At 38.6% G+C, this 23,768-nt stretch overlaps 1 protein-coding gene across 3 annotated transcripts in view; it reads right to left on the bottom strand.

Annotated features, from left to right (window-relative positions):
- Window positions 1-1,111: 1,111 nt before the first annotated feature.
- Window positions 1,112-23,768, bottom strand: part of LOC102217191 (voltage-dependent T-type calcium channel subunit alpha-1H-like) — a 128,361-nt gene continuing 105,704 nt past the window's right edge. For 2 of the 3 annotated variants that reach the window (XM_014472550.2, XM_023348710.1), the window contains exons 28-38: window positions 20,849-21,000; window positions 19,973-20,082; window positions 18,735-18,868; window positions 18,377-18,447; window positions 17,757-17,835; window positions 13,669-13,790; window positions 11,221-11,379; window positions 10,917-11,057; window positions 10,587-10,755; window positions 9,129-9,286; window positions 1,112-8,251 (exon numbers count right to left, since the gene is read on the bottom strand). In XM_014472550.2, coding sequence (XP_014328036.1) covers window positions 6,956-8,251; window positions 9,129-9,286; window positions 10,587-10,755; window positions 10,917-11,057; window positions 11,221-11,379; window positions 13,669-13,790; window positions 17,757-17,835; window positions 18,377-18,447; window positions 18,735-18,868; window positions 19,973-20,082; window positions 20,849-21,000 — 2,591 coding nt within the window. In that variant the 3' untranslated portion in view covers window positions 1,112-6,955. Of the gene's footprint in view, window positions 8,252-9,128; window positions 9,287-10,104; window positions 10,162-10,586; window positions 10,756-10,916; window positions 11,058-11,220; window positions 11,380-13,668; window positions 13,791-17,756; window positions 17,836-18,376; window positions 18,448-18,734; window positions 18,869-19,972; window positions 20,083-20,848; window positions 21,001-23,768 lie in introns of those variants that run through there. The other variant, XM_023348711.1, reaches the window with a different exon arrangement.

Below are 23,768 nucleotides of genomic sequence, written 5' to 3'. Positions count from 1 at the left end.
AGTGATTTCTTGACTCTACAGATGAGAATAGTTGTGACTACACCCAACAAAAGGCTTTTTCAGTCCTACTTCATTCATAATTGGTCAAGTGGAGAAACAATATAAATATCATACATTTGAGGAAAATAATACACTAAGATTCTGAATCATTTTTGGCATTTCTTTGAAACCCCTGTGGTGTTTCTTGTACCTAGTCATTAAATATTTTTCTATTGGAGCCCAACATCTTCTTTACTCAAAAGATTGATTGATTTTTCTGTCAAATAAAAGGAATTTAGATGCACGAAGACTACTGTACACATTCAACTCTACATCTTTCAGTTTTCAATTGAATATCTCCAATTTTTACAGTTAAACATTGCCACCTAGTGGTTGTTTTACTTACCTACACAGATGCGGTAAAGACCTTTCGTAGCCTCACTCTGACAGTTATGATGGTGCCTTAACCAGGATGATTATTAGATTAGAACAATCTGCGCTCTACAGTTGGACAGTAAACTCTTCCATGTAATACAGTTTAGTCTTATTTTTCTGTATTTTACAAAATAACTTAAGTTTGTTTAAAAACCTTCCACTGCTAATGGTCAACATCCTCTGTTTCTCTGCAGAGGGTCCCCTGATGATGTTTTTTTGGTTCTAACCTGTGCTTTAAAACTATTGTATTTAATCAAAATGTCTGTATAAACTTGTAGGATATATGTGTATAAACTGAAATAATTATTCTATGAATAAAGACAAAGACAAGAAGCGCATTAGACTGTGTCAGGAATGAAAAAAAAAAAACTGAAAAAAACTTTTTTGCAATTTTTTTATTTCTTTAATTGACAGGGAAACATCCTTCAGGACAATGGTTGGTCATCACACAGTAATCAGCAACAAGACAATAAGTAGAATCCATTTGCTGAACCTCCAGACGCATCCTGTCCCCTCCTTTCTTCCTCTGAACGTAGGGAAAAAGCTTCTTATTGCAGACAAATTGAGTCTCAAAACAGACAAAAACAGCAGCTCCCTTTCTTGTAAGGCTTGGGGGGAGAGAGGTTGAGGAGGGAGCGCTTAGGTCAAAGAGTTGAAATAAAAATATAGCAGGCAAAAGAAAGAAAGAAAAAGAAAACAAGAAGAACAAGGCATTTTTATTTAAATAACCTCATGTTCTGTCACAGTTTGAACGTTTAGGTTGTATTTTTGAAAGAATTGTGTCCTGTAAAGAGCATGATCACCACCTCAGTGTTGACCAAGAAAATGCAACTAATCTAATCGGTCCTTTAGAGCGAATCAGGGCCAAAGCTACTCCTACGTAAAATATATGAGTTTCACTATCACCAGAGTTCCTAGAATGTTCAGAGTACTATAAGGAAAAGTGGAAAAAAGCTCCTTTACTTCGAGTTTCTTTCTATAAAACTGTATAAAGAGGAGACTGGTCCTCGTACAGCAACTGATGACCCCATATTGCATTGGACCATAAAGAATAAGGTCATTTGATCAGGATTTTATCAGATACAAATAATCAGAGCCCAGAGCAATTAGGTAGTCAATCTACAAATTGTAACGTCTGAAAATGTAAATATCAAAATCTCTAAAACATCCAGGAGATTCTTTCCCAAAGGTTTTTTGTTTTTTTTCTCAACAAATCAGAACATGCAATAGTCAAAAGCGTTTTCCTCAAAAACAGGATTTATATATTAAGATCCAAAGATCTGTAAATCATAAAAACGATTCAGCTGTCTCTCTATCAAACTGTACTGATTAACAGGGCAATTATGCCTTATAGATCGGGGCTGTCTGCGCTCCAACAAATACGAGGGAGACAGAGAAGAGGCTGTCCTCGTACTACATGAAACCTCCCCGTTGCTGATAATCTGTGCAGAAAGAGGACAAGGGACAAGACGAGCAAACACTGTATAAAAAACGATGAGCAAAATTAGGAACTGTGCAATGTTCAGGAAGAAATAATCTCGCCGAGTCCATGTTCAGGTCTGCCTCCAGAGCTGGAAGAACAGCACTATGAAGAAATGAACTAGCTCTCAACTGTGCTCATAAGCAGCGACCCGTGAGGCTGACACACCATGATTATTAGTTATTTATGTTTATCTCACCGTTTTGACCTCGACATGCATACAGCGTGGGAGAGATAACGCTAATGAGCGAGCAAAAACGTAATGACCGAGTGATTATGACGGCTATAATCATCTTCATTACTGATCTGGTGCTTAGGTGGCTCTCTAAGATTTCCAATTGCCCATTTGAGACAATTCACCAGCCTCTGAAATGAAGTCAGATGAGTTAAATATCCATGAAGTAAGAGGTTAAAAGAAATGGTTCCCCCCCACACACAATTTTCACAACACAAACCAGCAGAGACGCTGCTTACTTAAAGGGAAAATGTCATCATATTTTACAGTCTGAAAACCTATAAATATTAAATGTTTCAAATATAAATTTTTCACAGTCTGGTTTGGATCTACCTTTCTAAAACTGAAAGGTGCAACTACTAAAAGTGGAAGATGATGTAACATACGTATTAGCAGAGCTCACCAATTTTTATAGAGAAAACTGACTTTTTTCCCCTTGACGCCAACAAAGAACTTTCCAAAACCAATCAGGTCAAACAGTTTTGTGACTGTTTTTTTTGGCAATGCAGCAAAGGCGCACATACCACAAAGTTCTGTATGCAGAACCAGAAAACTGAGGCAACACTGGGTGAATGTGTTGATCATGTCAACGTCTCCCTCCAAATGTTCCTTCGGTGCATCTACCCACCCTCGAGCAGAGGCTCATTTTCTTCTCAGGGAGCCGAGTGAACGATGAATTACATGTTAATTATAATGCTCACCCAGTATTCCCGGGGGTCAGGGACAACCTTGAAGGCCTAAAATCTGAAAATACTTGAGGCCCCTCTAAAATGGCATACCTATTTTAATAGTTCAAACACAAAATGTGCCATAATATGCATTAATATTAGCAGTAGAAACCATCTTAGCACTACTGTTTAAACTAATCTATAGACTTGGTTATCTCTGTCTTTTGCGGTGTAGCCAATTAGCGAAATAAATGGTCCGTCACGATGGAGTGCTTTGCAAATGCCAGCCAATAGCGTGTCGAGTAGCATTGCGTGCAGGTGTTTTAGCACTCCAAGCGTTATATTCTTTAGAAAACATTATTGTCATCAGTTCAATGACAATCAAAGGAATTCTGATTCCGATATGAGCTATGGAAAAATACGCAAAAAGGCCCATTTATCATGGATAATGTTAAGTTACGTTCCACGGAAAGAAATCCTTCAATCTATGAATCTGTAAATACTGAACTGCGAACAGGCAGGGGGGTCCATCGTACTTCCTTTCTTTTCCTAAAACCACATGTTTAGCATTAGCTTAAAGTGACTTTTCAGAAGCGATATTGACTAAAAATTTCTATTCTTTTCGAAGTGTAGTAGAGATAAATATAATCAAAATCATGAAACATGGACTGATTATCAAAATATGAGAATTTCAGCAACTTTCCTCCACTATTCCTTTGCTTCATTGCAGAACTTGCAGACATAAAGTATTCCAGTGACGGCAGAAGGCACCACAGTGACAAAACTGGTTAGAACAAGAGCAGCCATTACATCTACTTGAATACTGCCAGAGTGTATGAGACGTCTTGGTTTCGATTAGAATTGTTGCGTAACTCATTCCGTACACCCAGCCTAGCAGGAGAAATGCCTAAGAACAATGCATTGGACACCTGACTTCCTCCTGTTCACTGGGTAAATCACCACAGAAATATTCAATTTAAGAGCTTGAATTTAAGCTTGAAATTTTGGTGTCACAATTTTTGGTGTTACCTGGCCATTGGTATAGAAACTGATGGCTGAGTTTGGATTTTCAAAATGTAACGTCATCACTTTTCAGCTTACTTTCAGAGGCATTTTTTGTCCAAATCTTGAGCTTTGGACTTAGCTATATAAACATAGCTACAGTATGCTATGAACACGAACATAACTGAATTTAAAAAGTTGTAAAAAAAACATGATGATATTCACCCTTTAATGTGTTGATTTGGTTGGTAAACAGCTATTTTTAAATTTCTAATTTATTTGATCAGAGCATCAGCATCAAAGCACTTTGGTTTTCTCTCAGATCGCTGAGGACTTGTGCATGCTTCATGCTGATCACCACAAGACATTCGAAATAAAGCACAATGAGAAAAAAAAATAAAAATAAAGCATCATAGAATAAACAACGCTGTCCCAGCCAGCTGTCTTTAGACTTTTGAAATAACGAAAGTGTACTTCTCATGCACATATATGCCAAAGAAGACTGAGCTGAAAAACAACTGGATCAAAATACATATTGTGCTGTGTCAGAGCAGAAGTACGGCTCTGTGCGACAATAGTCAGCCACTAGAACAGTTTGTGTGGTTTGTCAGCAAGCTGTGGCTTTATTTTATCTGGTGTGGGAAATAAATATGATCCGTCGTGAAAGATGAATTGCTAGTCTAAAGAGGAGGAAGAAAAAAGAAAAGGTGGAATGACAAATGGCTTATTGAGTCCTCAGTAGAGATGCTTGTCACTCTTCTGCTTACAGTAACACCCCAGGCTGGTGGGCCTGAGCTTTTGGAGGAAACCCCCCCCCCAAAAAAACTAATCTGCAGTACCAAACCCCACAGCCACACCCGTCCCATCACAGCCATAACGAGGCCGTGCATACCTACAGCAGCATGACCGCTAGAAATAGTAGTATCCCTCGACCATCATGTAAAAAAATCATCTTATATCGTATATTTATAACAGTTCTACAGTATGTATGAATACAAGGATGTGGCTGTCTTATGTAGTGTGGATGTCACTATATTTTCCACATATATATATATATATATATATTTATATATTATTATTGCACTCTGGCTACACATATTTAGAAAGTTAGTTTGGTTGTCTTTAGATGTACAGAAACACAGGTGTCAGAGCTGATCCAGCCGAAGCACAGCAGCAGAAGAGAGGCTCAGTGATGCCACTTTGAATTTCGTCGTATTTTCCCTGCATTGCAAAAGTACACACGCTCCTTGAACTTTTTCACATTTTGTCACTTTAAATTCACCAACATCGATGCATTATAATGGCTTTTTATATGTGAATCATTTACTGAAGACGATTTTTTTTTTTGTCAGACACTTTAAGTCGGTGCATTGCAAGTCTTTTGCTACTAGCTTCTTTTATCATTCATAATAAAATAGCTCAAACAGTCTTGAATGGGAAGTGTTTGTAAACATAAGTTGTCAAATCTCGACCCATATTCTCAGTTGGATTTAGGCATGGACTTTGATTAGGCCATTCTTGCTTGCATATCTAAACTATTCTTTTGTTGCTCTGAATGCATTTTTTAAAAATTATTTTTAGTCTCAAATAAGTTTTATTTTTAGGAATTCTTTTTATTTTTGGCTCCATCCATCTTCCCATTAACTCCCAACAGCTTTCTTTTCCCTATACTGAAAGACAAAACTCCACAGCACGATGTCACCACATCTTGTTTTACCATAGGGAAAGTGGCTAATGCGATGCGATCAGTGCACTTCCTTCCATGTTTACATGGCTTGTGGCAAACGGAAAACTGGACTTATGTGAAAAAGTTTAATGGATATAAATGTTTTACAAGGCATTGCAGGTGCTTGTAAATTAGGTATTTGTGTTTTCCTGAAGACACCGCAGTACGGCTTTTTGTCCTCTAAAATTTGCTGAAAAATCCCTAATTTTGAAATCAACTTGTAAAAACCAGTGCAAAGCTTCCCTAGAGATTTTTTTTTTTCTTCAAAGGTTCAAGATTTTTTTTCTTCATGGTTTAGATCCATCAAAAACCTACGTGTTTGCACCACTGAGCCTGCTTCCCCAGACTGTTATTGAGACACCACGTACACAAAAGTCTGAGACAAAACTACAGAAAAAAAACACATCACACGCCAGTTCTCTCCTCTGATGCTTTGTCAAAATAGAAAAATAAAGTCCCTCCCCTCGACCTCGACTTGCAGTTTGAGAGGAGGTTCAATCACCTTCACCACTCTCGCTGGATCTTTTAGAAGAAACATACATTCACGAGAGGACAACAGAGGAAATACGAGCAACTTGAAATTCAAATCTGTGTGCAAAAACATTATAGACCTCTATAAAAATATGTGCATATGGATAGAGCTATCTTTAAATCTCACCAAATACATTATTTATTTTTTTTTCCTTTTATTTACACTTGGACAAAAGAAAAAACTACAGCTCTGCCGTGCTCCCCCTCTCTGTCGTCGCGAGAATGAGCAAGTTCGACTTCGGTGACGATGGACTCGACGGAAACCTCGCACGTAGCACGGAGCATTTGCACGGAGCATTTACACTTTTCCTCTCTGATCAATGTGATCGAGGAGCAGAGAAGGGGCGAGCAGAACGTCTGCAGAAAACCTGAAGTTGCATATCCCACCGTTCCCCCTCCCACGCTCGCGTTTCACAAACCGCCTACCCTATTTAAAAAGAAAACAACAACGAAAAAAAGGAAACAAAACGGGTCGGCGGTCACCAGCCAGACGCTGCTTCCTGATTGGCTCGCGTGGGTGAGGACAGTGTGTGAAAAAAACTTTGGCTACAGAGTAAGGTGGCTTCAGTCCTGTTGTGTGGTGAGGGGATCAGCCATTGACACACTACAGTGAGTGATACTAGAAATGTCCAGCCTTGGCGGATTTTTTTTTTTCTTTTTTAAGCAAGAAAAAAATGTATCCCACCATCTGTTTTAATCATGAGGAGTTCATTCCCATGTTTTCCTGGAAGGAATCAATGTCTTTTCTTTATAACTAAACAAAAACAAATTAAAGAACCTCTCTTTCCTTCTCCAACACCAAACACTGCTGAGGTCAGATGAGGGTTGGGGGAGGTTTCTACTCCAGCTTTAGAGACTTTTCAAACTGAATAATTCATCTCCTGAACGCAACTCAGAGTTCACTGGGCGGTCCTCCGATTCTTTGCGCTGAAACCTGGACTGCTTCCCAGTCGGTTGTCAAAAGGGGAAGAGCAGGCGACGGATTCGGGCTCGCCCACGTACCTGGACTGCGGTTGGTCGAAGGTGAATCGGGGGAGAGGGATGCAGTCTCCTGCAAGTGGGGAGTGCCTCGAGACCGTCTGTGAGAAAGGCATAACGGTTGGGAGGAGGGGCGCGTGAGGCTGGATGAAGATGTTTGGGCTGATGGGAATGTGAGCAGGAGATGGCGTGTGCGCCTGGGCGTGAGTCGGGGTGGATCCCTGCGACGGGGTCAGTGTGTGTGTTGGCGAATGTGGCCGCAGCGGCGCGGGGATCGGTGTTAGAGGTGTCTGCATGTGTGCGCGGAGCTGCGTTTCTGCGGGTGTGTCTTGCGAGTGCTGTGTGAAGTCGTTAGAAGATGTCCTGCGTCTCAGCGTCATGCTGCAGTCGGCCAGTTTCGGGGGCGAGGAAAGCAGGCGCTGTTCCCTCTCTGGGGGCGGGTGGATGGAGATGCAGGGAGGGCTCGTCTTCTTCTTTCTCTGCCTGCCGCCGACTGATTGCACCCTCATGGGAAAGGCCTGAGCGCCCTTTTCAGATCGATGGGTCTCCAGCATAAAGTTTTGGCTGTTGGTGGTTATGACGGCCTGCGGAAGGCAGACCTCGATCGAGTGGCGCCGCTGGTCATCCGAGTGACCCGCCAGTTCTAATTGAGGCTTCTCCAGGAAGCCGTGGTGGTCGACACTGAAGTCTTTCTTGACGTCCTTTGATCCTGCCCCGTGCAGACTAAGGGTGCTCCTGTTGGACGGAGGAGGCAGCGTGGGGATCAAATCGAGGGAGTGCGGCGAGGCGTAAGGGGACAGCGAGTGGCTGCGCCCTGCCTTGCGTCTGTTTTCCTGTTCCCCTCCTTCTGCGTCCCTCCACCTGTGGTTAGCCGAGCTGGTAATGTGATACACCTCTGCGTCGGCCGGGTCCGAGAGGGAAATGGCGGACGGAGCCCTGGGCCTGCGGAGGCTGCTGGAGCGAGAGGGCAGACGCGGTGAGGGAGGTGGAGGCAGGAGAAAAGACGGAGGAGACGGGAGTGGCAGGAGGGAAGAGGGTGATGGAGGAAGAGAGGAGGGAGATGGCGTGCATGGGTGGAAGGAGAGGGCAGAGGGGGAAGGGGGAAAAGGAGGCAGCGGGGAGAGTGACGATGGGGATCGGGGAGGCAGATGGGCTGAACTGGACCTCTCCTGTTGCTCACAGCTTTGGAACTCCACAGAATCAACTTTAACTGCCCCCTGCAACACACAAAAATCACACACAGTTATCAGCTCTTGGTGGCTTTCGTCCGAGTGAAAGTTCAAAGCAAGGTAAGTTCGTGTGGTAAAAATGACTAAATTCATTAAGAAATAATGCAAAGATTCCTATAAAGACATTAACAGTGTCTTATATTCTGTTTAATCGTTATTAATACACATATATTCCAGAATTTGAAGCTTGCGCTGTCAAAAAAAGAAGAACCATGCAAACAGATATACACCCGTTAAAAGTTTTCACATTTTGTCTTATAGAGATTTTATGTTACAGTCAAGCATAACAAATTACTTTACAAATAAAATCTAAAAGGTTTGAATGAATGCTGCAAGTCAAGGACTTGATGCGATCTGTTGGGTTTCTTCAGAAACTACTCTGCATAAATAAGTGAGCATACTATACTGTTTGATGACCAGCATCAAATGGAATGTATGTATGACTGAATTTAAATTATTATAATTAAAAAAAAACATTTGTTGTAAATCGACATTACATATATAAACAAACTGAACTGAGGCTGAACTAAAAGTGTGGAGGGTATTTGTACTCCGGCCTCTGAGTCAATACTTTTTGAACTCAGCTTTTGGGGCATTTGGAAAACAGCTTAACCTCAGTCAGATTAAGAAAGTCTGTGAATGTTCTCATTTTAGTCTCATTTATGAATCTTAATTTGATTTTATTCTGGATTTTGACTGTAGAAAAGTGAACCTTAACCTTAGTCCTGTGGAGAAGTGGTTCACTGGAGTCTCAAAGATAGGTGTATAACTAGCCTTTCCAGTCTGAGGGAGGTGAATTTTTCCATGTCTGTTTTTGAAAAAGTAACAACAGAACTGAACTGTGAGGCAGTTGGGTTTCTCTCACCTGTCTGTGCAGGGCCCGTGGTGAGGGGCCAGGTGTTGGTGGGGCAATGCGGGGCAAAGTGAGGGTGGGAGTCGACTGGGGATGAAGCGGGGAAGCATCTGGAACCTGCAGCAGAGAGCGGCTCTCGCAGGGCTGGGATTGGACCGACATCACTGAGACTGCGGGATGATATGAATCAAGAGTTCATCACACAAAAGGTTGAATCGCATCTTTGCCCCCATAGAAACATGCAGCTTTGCAGGAAAAATAAATAAATCGTGCACGATTAGTACTACACTGACACATGTAGTAGTTCCTGTAGCTTTGTAGTAAATGACACTTTATTATGATAGCACATCTGGAGTAAAGGGATCAGAAATTTCAGCTAAAAAATTCAAGAAAGCAATTTAGTTGTGATTAGAAGATACTGAAATATCAGACATGCTATCAAAACAAAAATGCTGTTTTGTTTTTCTGAATGAAAGTTGTCTAAAACATTGAATGGATTGCTAACCAGAGCAGAAATGTTATCTTGAAGCTCTTCAAAGATGATAAATAATCTACATTTAGATTCTGGTTACATAAAAAGCTTCACATGATAAATGCAGTAAGGATATATTCACCTCTTGAGGGCTTATTAAGATACTAGTAATAGACAAGCAAGTCAAATCTCTAAGAAACTATGTAACCAGAATCTTTGGTGTTTTGAACACACATATCCCTTGAATCTGTGAGTTCAGGTAAAGCCGTTTCAGCATTACGTTCATCTTAAATCAATACCTTCAGCTCAAGCTCTAAAGTCACTGATTCCAAAAACTTCCTGTAATCTGTACACTCGTTCTTTTTTGGCGCATATGGTTTTTGTGACTTTACAGCTTGTCCTGAAAGTTAACTGTAGTCCCCTTTTAGGTTTCCAGCCATTTAGAAGCTGAGCAGATGAGCCTGTGTGAAGGTTGCAGAGATTCACATGGATCAACTCATCCACTACAGTCAGTACCTTGGGACAGAGCTCGGTCTGCCCACAGCCGGGTCACAACATGCCATTAGAGTCTGACTGCAGATGAAACAGTTTTTGTCAGTACCTTAAAAAGTGTTCCCTTTTTTTTCTGCTGCTATTTTGACCATTTACAGAAAAAACTAATTCTAGAAAGACAACACACCCATGATGTTATGTAACAATTTTGAAACAACTAATATTAAATATTGAGTATTCACATCTTAGCCCTCACTTGATTTTCCCTCTTATTAGCCTAAAGAAAAGATAGCAGAATCTATCTTCCCTCACGACATAATTTAGGCTTTTTTCTTGTCATATAATAATCTATTTTGAAAATCAAATTATGTGTATATATTATCACATATTCTATGTAAGGTTTAGTAAACTGCACTGTCACTAGTCCAGCAGCCAATCACATGTTAAAATATATGAACAAATCTCAACATTTCTGGGGGGTTGTTTGGAGGTTTCAATTAACTCACCCGCATGCTGGTGCTGGGAACTAGCATCTACCTCCTTTGTAGGGTAGGGGGCGCTAGCAGGTCGTACAGGCTGAAACATGTAGCTGTCATTTGGCAGAGAGTGCATCCTGGATACGGACATCTTGCCTGAAGACAGCAGGTTCTGGTCATTGTACTGATGTTCTTCCTCCTACAGAGGGCGACAAACACCACAAGGTTCATTCACGCCACATTCTGCTTCATAAGACAAACTGTCACAACGTGTTGAAATCAATTAGTAAATTATTCAGTTTATGCTTATGATATTATTTTACAACAGTATGCTGCTAGCAAACACAGTTGACCTCTGACCTCTTCAGGTGAATTCGGGCATGGCCCAATATAAGTTCCTCCCACTGAGCTGTTGTTGGATCCGGTGCTTTGTCTGCGTTGCCTCTCCACTTCCATTTCCAGTGCAATTTCTGCATCCATCTCTGCGTCCTCTTTGGCCTCCTAGAGAGTGAGACACATTTCTACTTTACATTTTGCAACCAGTTTTCAGGCCCATCAAAAACTAGAATGAGACACTTTTTGCTAAATGCACGATATTTTATCTCACACACACATATTTAAATTTTTACACCGCCATGCTATTTATTGTTTTCTGTGATCATACCTTGTTGCTCTCCTCCAGGTGTTTCATTAAAACAGCCACCACCACATTGACCAAAACAAACTGGGCCATGAGCACGAAGGTGACAAAGTAAATTGGAGACACCCAGGGTAGGTAAGACAAACAGTGGACTTCGTCTGGCTGGCAATCCCTTAAAGTGTCCTTTAAGAAACCAAGAGTAAGATTTAGACATGTAAACACCAACCAAAATACAAAGAGACACACAGATCTAAAAAAATTATATAAGAACTTAAAAGGTGACACAACAGGAAATCTTTAGAAACTTAGAAAAATCTGACAAAATTTACAAGTTAAAACACATGCTTTGTTTTTGTGTCATGTAAATATAACCTTGGTAAAATAATCATGTATTATAAACAACTTGATCAATCACCATGATGACATGAATTTAATGTTTTTAAACCAAGAATTACTCAAAATTTAGTCATGAAATTTAAAAAAAAATGCCTAGAGCTCTGAATGATTAAATCTGTTTTGGAGGCAAATAGGTTGATTTGGTATTTCTTACAGTTTAGTTCAGCCCTTTTGTCACTGACTGAAAAGTTGTCATATTGTCATTATTATTAATATTATTATAATTTGGGAGTAAAACAAAGTTGTCAGCTTGAGAGATTTATCAGAATATTAGTTTGTCTTTTTTGTTTTTTTTCAGTCAACACAGAATTTGCAAATCTCATCATATTAAGAAAAAAGGAAGAGTTGCCTTTCAAAAAGTTTTATTATTTTATATTGCACCTGTCAACTCATGGAAAACGCATTCTAAGATTTTAAAAAGGATAAAGAGCGATATGAGCAGATACCCAGCAGCTGTTTCTTGAACAAGTACTGTAATGCTTTTACTTGTGCTGTAAATGGGGAGTTGGCGCCCCCATGCGTTGAGTAGTCGTCACGTGCTCGCTGCTCAGAATAGGGAGATGAGCCTCCTGCTAAATGCACTGAATTTTATCATGCTCCAGAAGCTTACATAATTGGCAGCATTCTAATTGGCTGGAGCTGTGGGGGTCGAGGGGTGGAGATCGCCCACAGTGCCATCCATGCGAGAACTTCCACTGACATAAGGAGTACAAAGCTGCTAAATGCAGAGACAAAATGCCCAGTTTGGGAAGAGAGTAACATAACTAATTTAATTTTATGTATAAAGGTGGCAATGATGTTTGAGAGAAAATAGTACAGTCTTAGATTGATTAATGATTCATTACTGGCAATTCTACTCAGTTCAAAAGCGATATTTAGCAGCGTCTAGTTTCTGCTTCTCAACTGCTTAAGAAAAGGGTTTTTTTTCCCCCCTTCTCTTAGAGGGTGTCTCTAATTGGTCCAATTACGGAACTAATACAGATCAGCTAAAGAGAACACCACAAATTTAGAGGTAACAATTCATACCAAAGCCATGTGAAAGCCATCTCCTATAGAGTGTATTTAGAGAATGGCAGTAAGATCAGGAGAAGCGATGGAAAGAGAGATTTTTACTAAAATAGGATCAAAACATGCTATGGCTTGATTCAACAAATATTGCAACGAGAAAATAAGTTGGAAAATAAATCTACTTTGACTGCTATCCACCAAAATATCCAAAAGGATAATTAACTGGAAAAATAATCTATTCAATACTTCATTTTAAACTACATATATTTTAGAGGATGTGGAGCATGATATTAGACAATCAGTTCAGTTTATCTAATCATGCAAAAGCAATAATATTATTAAATGTTGAGACAATGGTCTAAGTTTTATCAAAGTCGCTCCTCATTTCTCTCTTTTTTTTAATTTCCCATCATAGATGCGATTGTCTGTTTCAGGATTGGATATCTTTTATAGTGACACTGAATTTGGACTATAGAAGTGCAATATTCTGGTCAACAAATATTTTCCTTAGTCATTAAAATAATTGCATTTACTCATTTGCCGAAAAAAAAAAGAAAACAAAACTTTTTTTCAGCATTAAACCGATTTGACTAAAAAGAGTGTAGACTGAAGGAGTCCTTATGTCATCTTCTCTTTAAAAAAAACATCATAAACTTTGTAGTGACAGAACAAGATCAATTCAAAGTACTTTTACCATTATAAAATCCACAAACTTTAACATTTAACAAATATTACGATAAACAAAAAATATCAAGATTTTTTTTCAGACCTCACCCTTGAAGAAACTCTCTTTTTTCTCTAAAGAGAAATTAAGCTTTTAAAATATTACATAATTCCAGTGTGTTGTCAAATATAGACCTTTTGTTGCCAAACTAACTATTTTACAAGCTATTTTCAATGAGGTGAAAATGAAAATGTTAGTGTTGACATTGCCATGCTAAGCTACTTTACTTCCACATAATTAGTTTTAGAGGTCAGTGTTCTCTCCGTGGTTTCCGATAATCTAGTCATCAAGTATGACAGTCTTTGTCTTCAGTTCTGTGCATGCGCGCGTGTCTTTGTTCATACTTTCATAATCCCATTCCAGTTGTCTCCCGTGGAAACTCGAAACAGTGTGAGGAAGGCCATCCCAAAATTCTCAAATGTTGCGTGACGGCTCAGCCCCTCACACGGGTTGCTGTCGCTGCATTCTAAACAGAACAAAAACATATTTTGGCATTATTTACACCTCAGTGCCCTAATAAAACACTCCAACTGTTCACTTTATGAACATTGTTGATAATTAAACACGCAAAAATACTTTTATCAACTGCTCTGAACACAAGGAGGTTACTTTTAATCAATTAGATTAAACAAGATGTTTTATTTTTTTAAGAGATTTTGAGAGTAGAATGTTGAGGATTAGCTTGATATAAAATGGTCTTTTAAAAGAGAATTCAATTAGGTAAATATCCATACCATCATTATCGTAAAGCTAGAATGAACAGGTTGCTGTGAGCCAAACGCACCATTTGACAGGAGAACATGTGAACTGCCAACTATGGCTTTCTCACTACTAGTACCACTTGACATAAAAGAAAAACACAAACAAAAAAAAAACATCCAAATTCAAAACTGCCTTTAACTCTTTCCCCGTTGAGAAACATACCAGTTTTGCTACATGTAGCGCACAAACCCTGTACACAGTGTTGCCATAACAACCATTCATTTGTATTCATTACAGTAAGGCAAAGCATTAATCCTCTACTTAAATATTTAACGCATGCAAGCTTACTTTCAGAGATTATTCATAAGATTTGAGTCTCACACTCTGAATCTGAATCGAATCTCAAGTCCTAAGAGCACGAGTCTCAGTCCAGTCCAAGTCGTTTGCAGCTTTGGTGTAACTGAAGTCCATGTTGCAGACTTGATTCCCCATGTCTGCCATATTCTACCATGTTTGGAACACGCAGGCTAATTTTAAATCAGCCAGAAAGCTTTATTTGAGGCAGACCAGCTCAAAATAAACCCACTACAAGTGCTGGGAAAAAAAGGGCCGAGTGAGACAAGGAAGGATTTTCCCACAGGGACAAAATATATTTCACTCCCAACTTGCTATGATAAGCAATTGATTTTATTTTAAGAAAACTAACTCTTTTGTTGTCGTTTTTACGTTATGCACAGCAAACCATCTGGTGCTTTAAAGGAACCAATTTTTGAACATTAGTGGATTTTGTTTTCAGGAAAATTGATATATAATTGCCAATGTCCCATTTAGAAACTCTAATGATTTAGTTACATAAGAAAGGAGGAGTACTCCGAAAAGAGAGCTGCTAGGCATGTGAACATGGCACAGCAGTGAAAATAATTATTTGCAGTGGACATGGAAATCTTTGAGCCAGTTCCGAGAGAATGCCCTGAGGAGCAATTGTGCAAAATTAAAACCAAAAGATATCTTTAGCTACTTTAAATTTGGGTCTCACAAACAGGCAGCTGAGGAAGTCTGTCCACCGTGTACGACGTGTCTCTTTTTTTTTCCATATCAGTTAACAAGAGAAAAGGGAGAGGATTTAACAATGTCACACTTCAGCTCAGAGGAACTGATTGAGGCAGTTTTGCATAATAGGAAAACGGAATCCGTCTTCACTCAGAGAGTTCAGTTTTTTTTGTTTTTTTTCCCCAATATAACCATTTGTGGTGTCTCGGGAAGAAATGGAAGACACCCAGAATGTCATTTTTAGATTTAATCAGTAATTTCTCTGGCAGAAAGAGAGATCCTCCTTTCCCTTTCTGTGTCTGACTCATATCGAGGCAGCATGAGGACAGTGTTAGAGATGGTGATTCATCTGGGTGTAGATCAAAAGAGATTATTAATTAGATTTAGTTTTGAGGATCAAAACGAAATAGCTTTGGTATCTGGTGTGCTAAAAATAGCTTTACTGGAGTGCTGAGCCATACATGCCAATATGGGCATGTACACACCGAGTCATTTCTCTGTAACACCACCTTATCTGCACATCTGCTGTCAGAGATGAGACTCCTCAAGATCCACAGGTAATACTCCACCTCTCACTAATTATTAGCATTTAGGCTGTTCTTCAAGGAGCATTGAAGAACTGTGCTTCAACGGCTGCAACTTTTCCCAGACTTGTGGTGGGTGAATAAAACACACTGAACTTTTCCTTTATAGTAATTTTGCTCAAAAAGCTGCAACAAGTTTTTATTTCATTTCCCTTAGTGAAGGTGCTAACAAGAAGTAGAACTCTCATATAGACAAAAAACATCCACGATTTTCCTATAAATATTGTTAAAGAGCAAGTAGCTGCAATAGGAAGCTTAAAATATATATGCAAAGAATTTCCAATTTCTTTCATTATTGAAAATGCTAGTGCTCACAATATTCTATGAAGGGGTGATTATGAAAATAACCAATCAGAACCCAAATACCATAACCCATAATCCAAATATATACCAGAACCATCTACAACAACTCTTTGAGGAATTTTGAGTTAATATGAGTAACAATAATATTTAATTTTCCTATTGGGATCAGTAAAGTATTTTTGAATTTGAATTTTGAATATTTACTCGTTTTTCCTGGTCACAAACTAGCAATAGAACTGTAGCACAACTAGCTGCAACAGGACATACAACAAATGTAGAGTTTGTCCATTAGTGAATTCAGATGACTTTTGTTAATACCTTAAGGAGCTAAAAACAGTGCTGATGGCCCTATTAAATAAGTAGGCATTAAAGAATATCAACTTGTTTTCCTGTTTCCTAGAACAAGCATTAGCACTGCAGCAAAGTTGAGTGCCACAGGAAGTCAGACAAGCAGCAGTGTAAAAACTTCTATTGATCATTGTAAAAAAATAAAACAGGATTCGTTACTAGAAATTCCACATTGTAATTTAATCTATCAACTGAGAATCAAGCTTTTGCAACATCGCACATTGCCCTCTGCAGGCATTTGTGACCTACACTAGTGCTGGCCCACCTGATAAAAATGTGTTAATAGCTTTAAAATACACTCAATATCACAGGGTTAGCACAACCTGACATTGCATTTCATTCAGTGAGTTGGTGGGAGTGTTCCACATTATTGCCACTGCAATTACTGGCACCCTATATAAGAAGCACAAGTATCTATGAACCCCTAGTAGGTAATTCATTATTTCCTGCTTACCTGTTGTACAAACATGAGACAATATGTGTCTCATGCAATTACAGAAGGTATGTGTTGATCTTATTAGGGCAAAAAATTTAAATAATTGCAATATTTGAAGAGGGGAAAACCGAACTGTGAAAAGCAAAGCTGAACTTGTCCTGCTACCGTGTACAGTATTACAGGGTAGGTAAAAAAAAAGAACAAATTCTTAATTACACTGTCAACTAAACAATGGATGGCATAATGGAGTCATCAAGTCCCCATAAAAATTAACTTTTTTCACAGATCATTTCAACTTGGCTTCTCCTTGGTTAGATGACAAATGAAACGAGGATATGTTGTGCGTCATTTTTACGTTAAAAACTTAGAATTGACAGAATTTGCACTTTTTAAATATGTCTCTACCTCCATTTTCTCTATCTTCATGTAAGCAAACCAAAATATATTTTATAGAAAGGTCAGAGGCATCCATACAAAACAAACAGCTTTTCTCAGCACTATTGGCAATATAAGCATCACAGTAAACAACAGCAACAAAAAAAAAAAAGCTGGATATTTTTGCCTTATGAAAACACATTACTTTCCTCTGGCACATGCAGCAGGAGGTATAATGACATTTCCCAGAAAGCATACGCTCTCATCAGCAAGTTGTTTCTATTTTGTCTTCCCAGATGCCTGATGTGGCTAATCCTCTCAGAAAATGAGTTGGACGTTGCAGGCTTGTCAGGAGAGCAACGTGAAAATAAACATGATCGTGCAAACGGTTTGTTTCCTTGGACCAAACCCCCCCTCTCATAAAAAAAATTAATAAAACAGAGCGGCAGGGAGACAGATGGGGGGTTACAGTGAGAAGCAACAAAAACGATTCAGGCAGGAAAATTTGCTTTAAGCTGTGAGCGCGGGAACAATAAGTGAATCTCAAACCACTTTTCGCTGAAGCATGGAGTCTAGTGCGTGTGTTGTTTTTCCGGCTGATGTGTGTGTGCGTGCGTGTGTGTGTGTGACTGACCCAGTTTGCCGAAGAGTTCCACTCCCAGGGCAGCATAGATGAAGAAGAGCAACATGAAGAGGAGACCAAGATTTCCCACCTGGAAGCGATACTCATGTTAGACTCCCCTCTCCACAAAGGAGCGCGACAGTGTAAATATTGCTCGTTTGAAACTCCAGGGAACACGAGGATTAAGATTTATGTCAATGTTTTATTTAATTTAGTGTGTCTGACACATATTTGACTTCATTTATGGCGAGACCACACTAGAAAAAAAAAAATCTTCCCAGAATATAAATTCTTTGCTGTTTGACATGTTTTGCAAATAAAGCAGCCAACACCTGCTCAAAATGGAGATTAAACAGACTTTGAATAAAGCTGCTTGCAGATACAAACACTGTGTTCTTGCAGCTCATGATAAGAGAAAGGCAATGTCCTTCTCCTCTCTCTTGTGTTATGCTAAGAAACTGCAGAGTAAGAAAGGGCACTTAAAGTAACAAAATGGGGAGACCTGGTTATAGAACCTGCTTTTAATAAATGCCTGTTTGAAAGACGGCACCGTTTTCTTTGTCAGTCTGCAAGACATGCAATTAAACATGCTATTTTACAGTGGTTGAGCCCTAATAAGAGAACTTGTTTACCTGGGGCAGTGCTTGCATGACAGTGTCGAGGAGAGCTCTCATTCCCTTTGCCATCTTAAGAAGTTTTAGGACTGCAGGAGACACATAAAAAGATTTAAAGTAGTTTTTTACAAGTTTTAGCCAGCTTTTTTTGCAGAGCAATTTATAATCTCATAAAAATGTCCTATACAACACTAAAGAAATAGTTGTCCTGTCATATAGGATATGATTAAATTTCAGAAAGCCAATAATGAATTTTCAAAGCACTTAAACTAATATGTAGATAAAAAAAACAAAACAAAAACACAAGTTTGGTAACTTTGTATGTATGTGTGCATGGGGGCGGGGTGTATTGGTGGGTGTGTGTGTGTGTGTGTACCTCGTGCAATGCGCAGTACTCTCATGATTCGGATGATGGTAGGATTTATTGGCAAAGCAGCTTTCATTTTCAGCTCTTCCAGAGTGATTCCCAGAATGGACAAGGCAACTATTCCAACATCCAGCTGATTCCACCTAAACACAAGTTAAAATTCATTTTAATGCCACCAAAAGACTAACAGTGAGGTAACAAAATGACTCGTGACAAATGAAAACAACAGTTTTCCCTTGCTTGACAGTACAACGCCTTGCAAAAGTATTCATAACCTTTGAGCCTTTTCATAGTTTATCATGTAAAAAAAAAAAAAACTGTGAAAGATGGTTATGGTTTCTGCAGTAGGGAAGCTAATCAGAATTGACCATTATTTATAGCTTATTGTTTTCCAAGCCAAAGAATGGAAATAACAATTTAAGTGTTACTGAAAATGAGAACCCATAATTAACAACAACAAAAAAACTATTAGCCCATGTTTACGACACTTTTAACTGAAATCCTTACAAACAAAAGAATGGGGGGGGGGGGGTTTCCAGGGACATGCTGTAGCATATCATATAGCTAAAAAAATCCTTAAACTCCAGGAAAGTACTTAGAGCAGTGACAATGTCAAAATAACTTGTTTCCAGCAAACTACATCTTCAGTCCATAATACACGAATTTATACAAGAGAAGATCAATCTTTGTCCTGGAAGGCCATCTCATCTTTGTGACATTGATGTTTGCTTCTGAATCCAAACCTATGCATTAACTCTGCTGCGTTTCTCATGTTCAAAGCTAACACTGGCAGCCTGTGTATACAGAAAACCCTCTGCAGCCTCTTTGGTGCCTTCCTTAGGGTGGCGTTGACCTTAGGTTGACAATGTCTGACATGAAAGGACAAACTAAGAAATTAACTGTACTGTCCTCAATATTTACAGAGCTAAAAGAAGAACAAGAGGATGGGAAACAGACCTAATATTAGTTCTGCCAGAGTGCTGATCGTAAACAGTGAGCCAGGCATTTAAATTAATGGGTAGACCACCCACTTATCTCTTTGGGGGAGAAAACAATAAATTTAGCCCTTAGACAAGTTGGACACACTCACCGACCATGTTGAGTCTACTTTACTAAACTCGAAGCCAACAAACCATGTTAAAATACTGGGATAGTATAATTTTTTTGTAACTAAATTTTACACACCATGGATTTGGTGTGGGGTGCACATGAAAGTGTTTCATATTTGCACTTATGATCTATTGTACCTGTCTTTGAAGAACCGATGGAAGCCAAAGGCCACAAGTTTGAGCAGAGCCTCGATGACAAAGATAATGGTGAACACGTAGTTGCAGTACTTCAGAACCTCCTCCAAATACTGCAGGAACACAGACACCAGCATGTGAAGGACATCTCACACACAGAGTACTTTCCTAACTGATCGGAAAGTATTGATCGGATGCGGCTGATCGGATATGGCTTTCATTATAAACAGGAAAACACATCATTAAGGTTAGCAGATTTTAAAATACAGGTACACCCAAAATGATTTAAACCCCAGAAAGATGCAGCTTTAAAATAATGCATATTCAACCAGAGAGTTTATTCCAGATGGGTAATAAGATATTCATCTCTTAAAAGATCAAATGTAAAAGCGGAGCCATTTTAAAGATATGTTTTATTCAAATATTGCTTTGAAAATTTGAAAAATCTTTGATTATGAGATTCATGTGTTGACATTGAACATTTCCTTGCTGTCACTCTGATTTTTAGCCCCCCTTCACGGATTTTTACTTAGATTAGGTGAGATGCCTAGAATGTTAAAGAATAACAGCTACTGGCTTCTATGATACTTGAATATATTTACTTGGTATCTTAAAGGACACTAGACAAGGAGCTTAGATATTACTGTTCAAGTTAACTATTTAGCTATGGCAAAAATGACAAAGAGTGTATATTTTAAGAAAGTGAAAATTCCCTTGAAATTATAATGAACAGATATTTATTAAAGCAGCCTGGGATTTTTAAAACATTTATTCTCTTTTTGAAAATGGAAAAAGAGCAATCGGGGATTGGGGAAAATTTAGTTATTTAAGATTTATCGAGATTTATTTAAAGCAAATGTGCACAGGTGCACACATTACCTGGGGCTGATTGTAGTGCTCGATGCTCATTGTGAAGACATTGATACAAATGATGAAGGTGATGAAGAGATCCAGGTAGTGGCTTGTGCACAGAGTGTGGATGGTCAGGCGCAGAGGAGAGTAGTCGGCGTAGTACGGTCTCTGCTTGGCCTCTGAAACACACAAACACACACCCCAGCAGACAGAGAAAGTGAGATAAGGGTAAATGTGAGCAACAGTTTTTGGTAACATTACATGTCCAGTCATGTGCACAATGAGGCAATAGTTACTCTTTATTTAGGCTTATTTTTTCTATCGTTGTTTGACCAAGATTGTATCCAAATGCTTCTTGCTGTCACAAAATACTCATGAAGAATATGATCCCAATACCTGTGCACATGACTGGGTCTGTGGCGTTTTCTAATTTCAAAAGACATGAGAGTACCAGGTGGGCTCATAATTTAATCATTCAGAAACCTGTTTCCTTTGTTAATGGCACAGTACATATCTGTAAGGAAAGATTGTGAAGAAACCAACAGGCTATGCACACTAATCAGATACATCGCGAATATTGGTTGCATGATTTTCAGTCACTTTAAAGTTTCCCTGTTTTACCCCAACTACTACAAAACAGTTCTACTAATGCAAAACTCTGATTAGTCATGTTGGTTCCTTTGTCTTTTTTCTGTTTGTTTTTTTTTTGTTTCTTTTTTGTTGTTGTTGTTTTAGCCCTGCCTCAGGATGTTTTCACTAGTTCATATTGTTCGCTACTGGATTCATTACAATCTCCTGTTTTCTACCTGTATTGCTTGACCTAAGAGCCCTGTGTTATTCTCTGTAAGTTCTCATTGTTTTATTAAGGCACTCAATTTGACCACTTTCTACTTCTGTGCTGCGGTCCTCATCAAACCTAAAACATGACTGAAGAATCCTGCAGTGAAGAGGGTTATAAAAATTGACAGGAGAGGTGTCCATAATTGTGCCACCAGTCGATTTTGTAGAAAGCAATTACTTCTTATGGGGAATTTTTCCCCCCCGCATTGAATACATGTATTTGAATATGAGGTTCCATTTTTCAAAGTGAGATTATGCAGCTCCAATAAAAGGTGAAATTATTGAAGTGTTATTATACTTTCAACAAGGACACTCTTCCAACAGGAAGAAAATCTCTGCATTGTACTCTACTAAAGGTATGAATGTAGATATCCATTTTGATGAATATAAAAGGAACCCACAGCCTGCTTCTGAATAGTAACCTTGTGCACACTAAAATAATTTTTATTCACCACATTAGCAAACTGCACTCACATGTTGGATGCTAGTGTGTGATAAAGTAAAGATGAAGTAGTAAAAGGCTACTACCCCGGTTATGTTCAACAGCACGCTTGTTAAAAGCAGAATTCTAAGTGTATCAGGTCAGTGATACAATCTTTATTGATTAAATATCTCACATTAATATCAATCATTTAAACACTATATTCCTCTTGGTTTCACGATGATATTTTCTAATTATTAAAATTTCTAATATTTTCTAACTATTATCTTATTATAGTATGGTCAAGAATGCCAGTGATGGTGAACAAACACTGAAGCTTCTCTCGTCTCAAATAGCACTACTTCAAAATAAAATCTCAGTCAGTCAACACTATATTCTGCAGCGCTGAATGAGTTCGGACTGGCCAAATTCTGGATTAGGAATATACTGTATTCTGAAACAGTTTAGCTCAAAACTGTTTTATTGAATGTTTTGGACCACTGAGATGCAATAATGAAAAAACATCAGACTCGTCTTCCACTCACACCATAACCTATTAGATAACGTGACTTACAAAAAAAGTAAGGCAAAGAGCTGTCGTTTTTCACATTATGTCATGTTACAACCAGAAACTCCGCATATTTAATTGGGATTTCACATGAAGGGCATTATTGGGGAGTGGAAGAAAAAGGATGTGTGGCTTTAAACTTTTTTTTTCTTTTTAAACTGAGTTGCATTTTGATCAGTCCCATTTAATCACGCTCCCTCAAATAAAAATCAACTGTCTTCAGAAGTCATCTAATCCGTAAATTAATTTGATCTAAAAGTGATTTATTCTGTATATAATTACAACTCTAAGAAGAGGTACTATTTGTGAAAAAGAAAAATAGTGGCACAAACACCTCTGATTTGGAAAAACCACGTGAATACTGGAAAAATAACTCAAAGGAAGCTAAATACAGGGCAATCCTGAAGGAAACACTGTTAAAGGTCAATAAAATACTTGAGTAGGGCACATGTTCACTTTCTAGTAGGACAATGTCCCTAAATCCACCCAGAACTTCAATGTAGTGTTTATCTTAAAATGTATTCATCAGCTAAAAAGGCACAGACGTATGTCCAACTGAATATTTGCCCAGACTTGAAATTGCTTGACACAAAGACTTACTATCCTGACTTAATGAGCTTTAATCAAGAAGAATGGGTAAGTTTCTGATATGCAAGCATACAGAGACAAAATCAATAAAACTTTCAGAGGTGATTGCATTGAACATTGACTCCATAAATGACTGACTCAGACGGCTGAATAGAAATGCAAGAAACCGTTTCTTGTTTTTATTTCTTGAGATTTTTTTGCATCTCTATGTATCCTTTTCTTCCACTTTGCAGTTATGCACAATTTTGGTTGTAGCATGAAAGAATGATGACTAGCTGTGCAAGGTCATGACAGTTGAATCAAATGGTTTTTTTTCCACTCATCTGGACTTAAAACATTACTATGTGCAAAAAGATCGGTTGTTATAGTATTTGAGTACATATTTGTGCTGCTATCTTAGCCAGTTTCTATTCCCTAACGGCTGGAACCAAAAATTTACGAACAGCTCCATTGCCCAAGATATTACCCAAATGATTAACAGCAATAGCAGCCAAAACGTCTGCTATGTTTCTGAGTCTGCCAGTCAAAGC

This window comes from Xiphophorus maculatus, chromosome 16, assembly GCF_002775205.1.
Source record: "Xiphophorus maculatus strain JP 163 A chromosome 16, X_maculatus-5.0-male, whole genome shotgun sequence".
Classification (NCBI taxonomy): Eukaryota; Metazoa; Chordata; class Actinopteri; order Cyprinodontiformes; family Poeciliidae; genus Xiphophorus; species Xiphophorus maculatus.
Note: the sequence above shows the minus strand (reverse complement) of the source record. Positions and strands in the feature narration are given on the sequence as shown.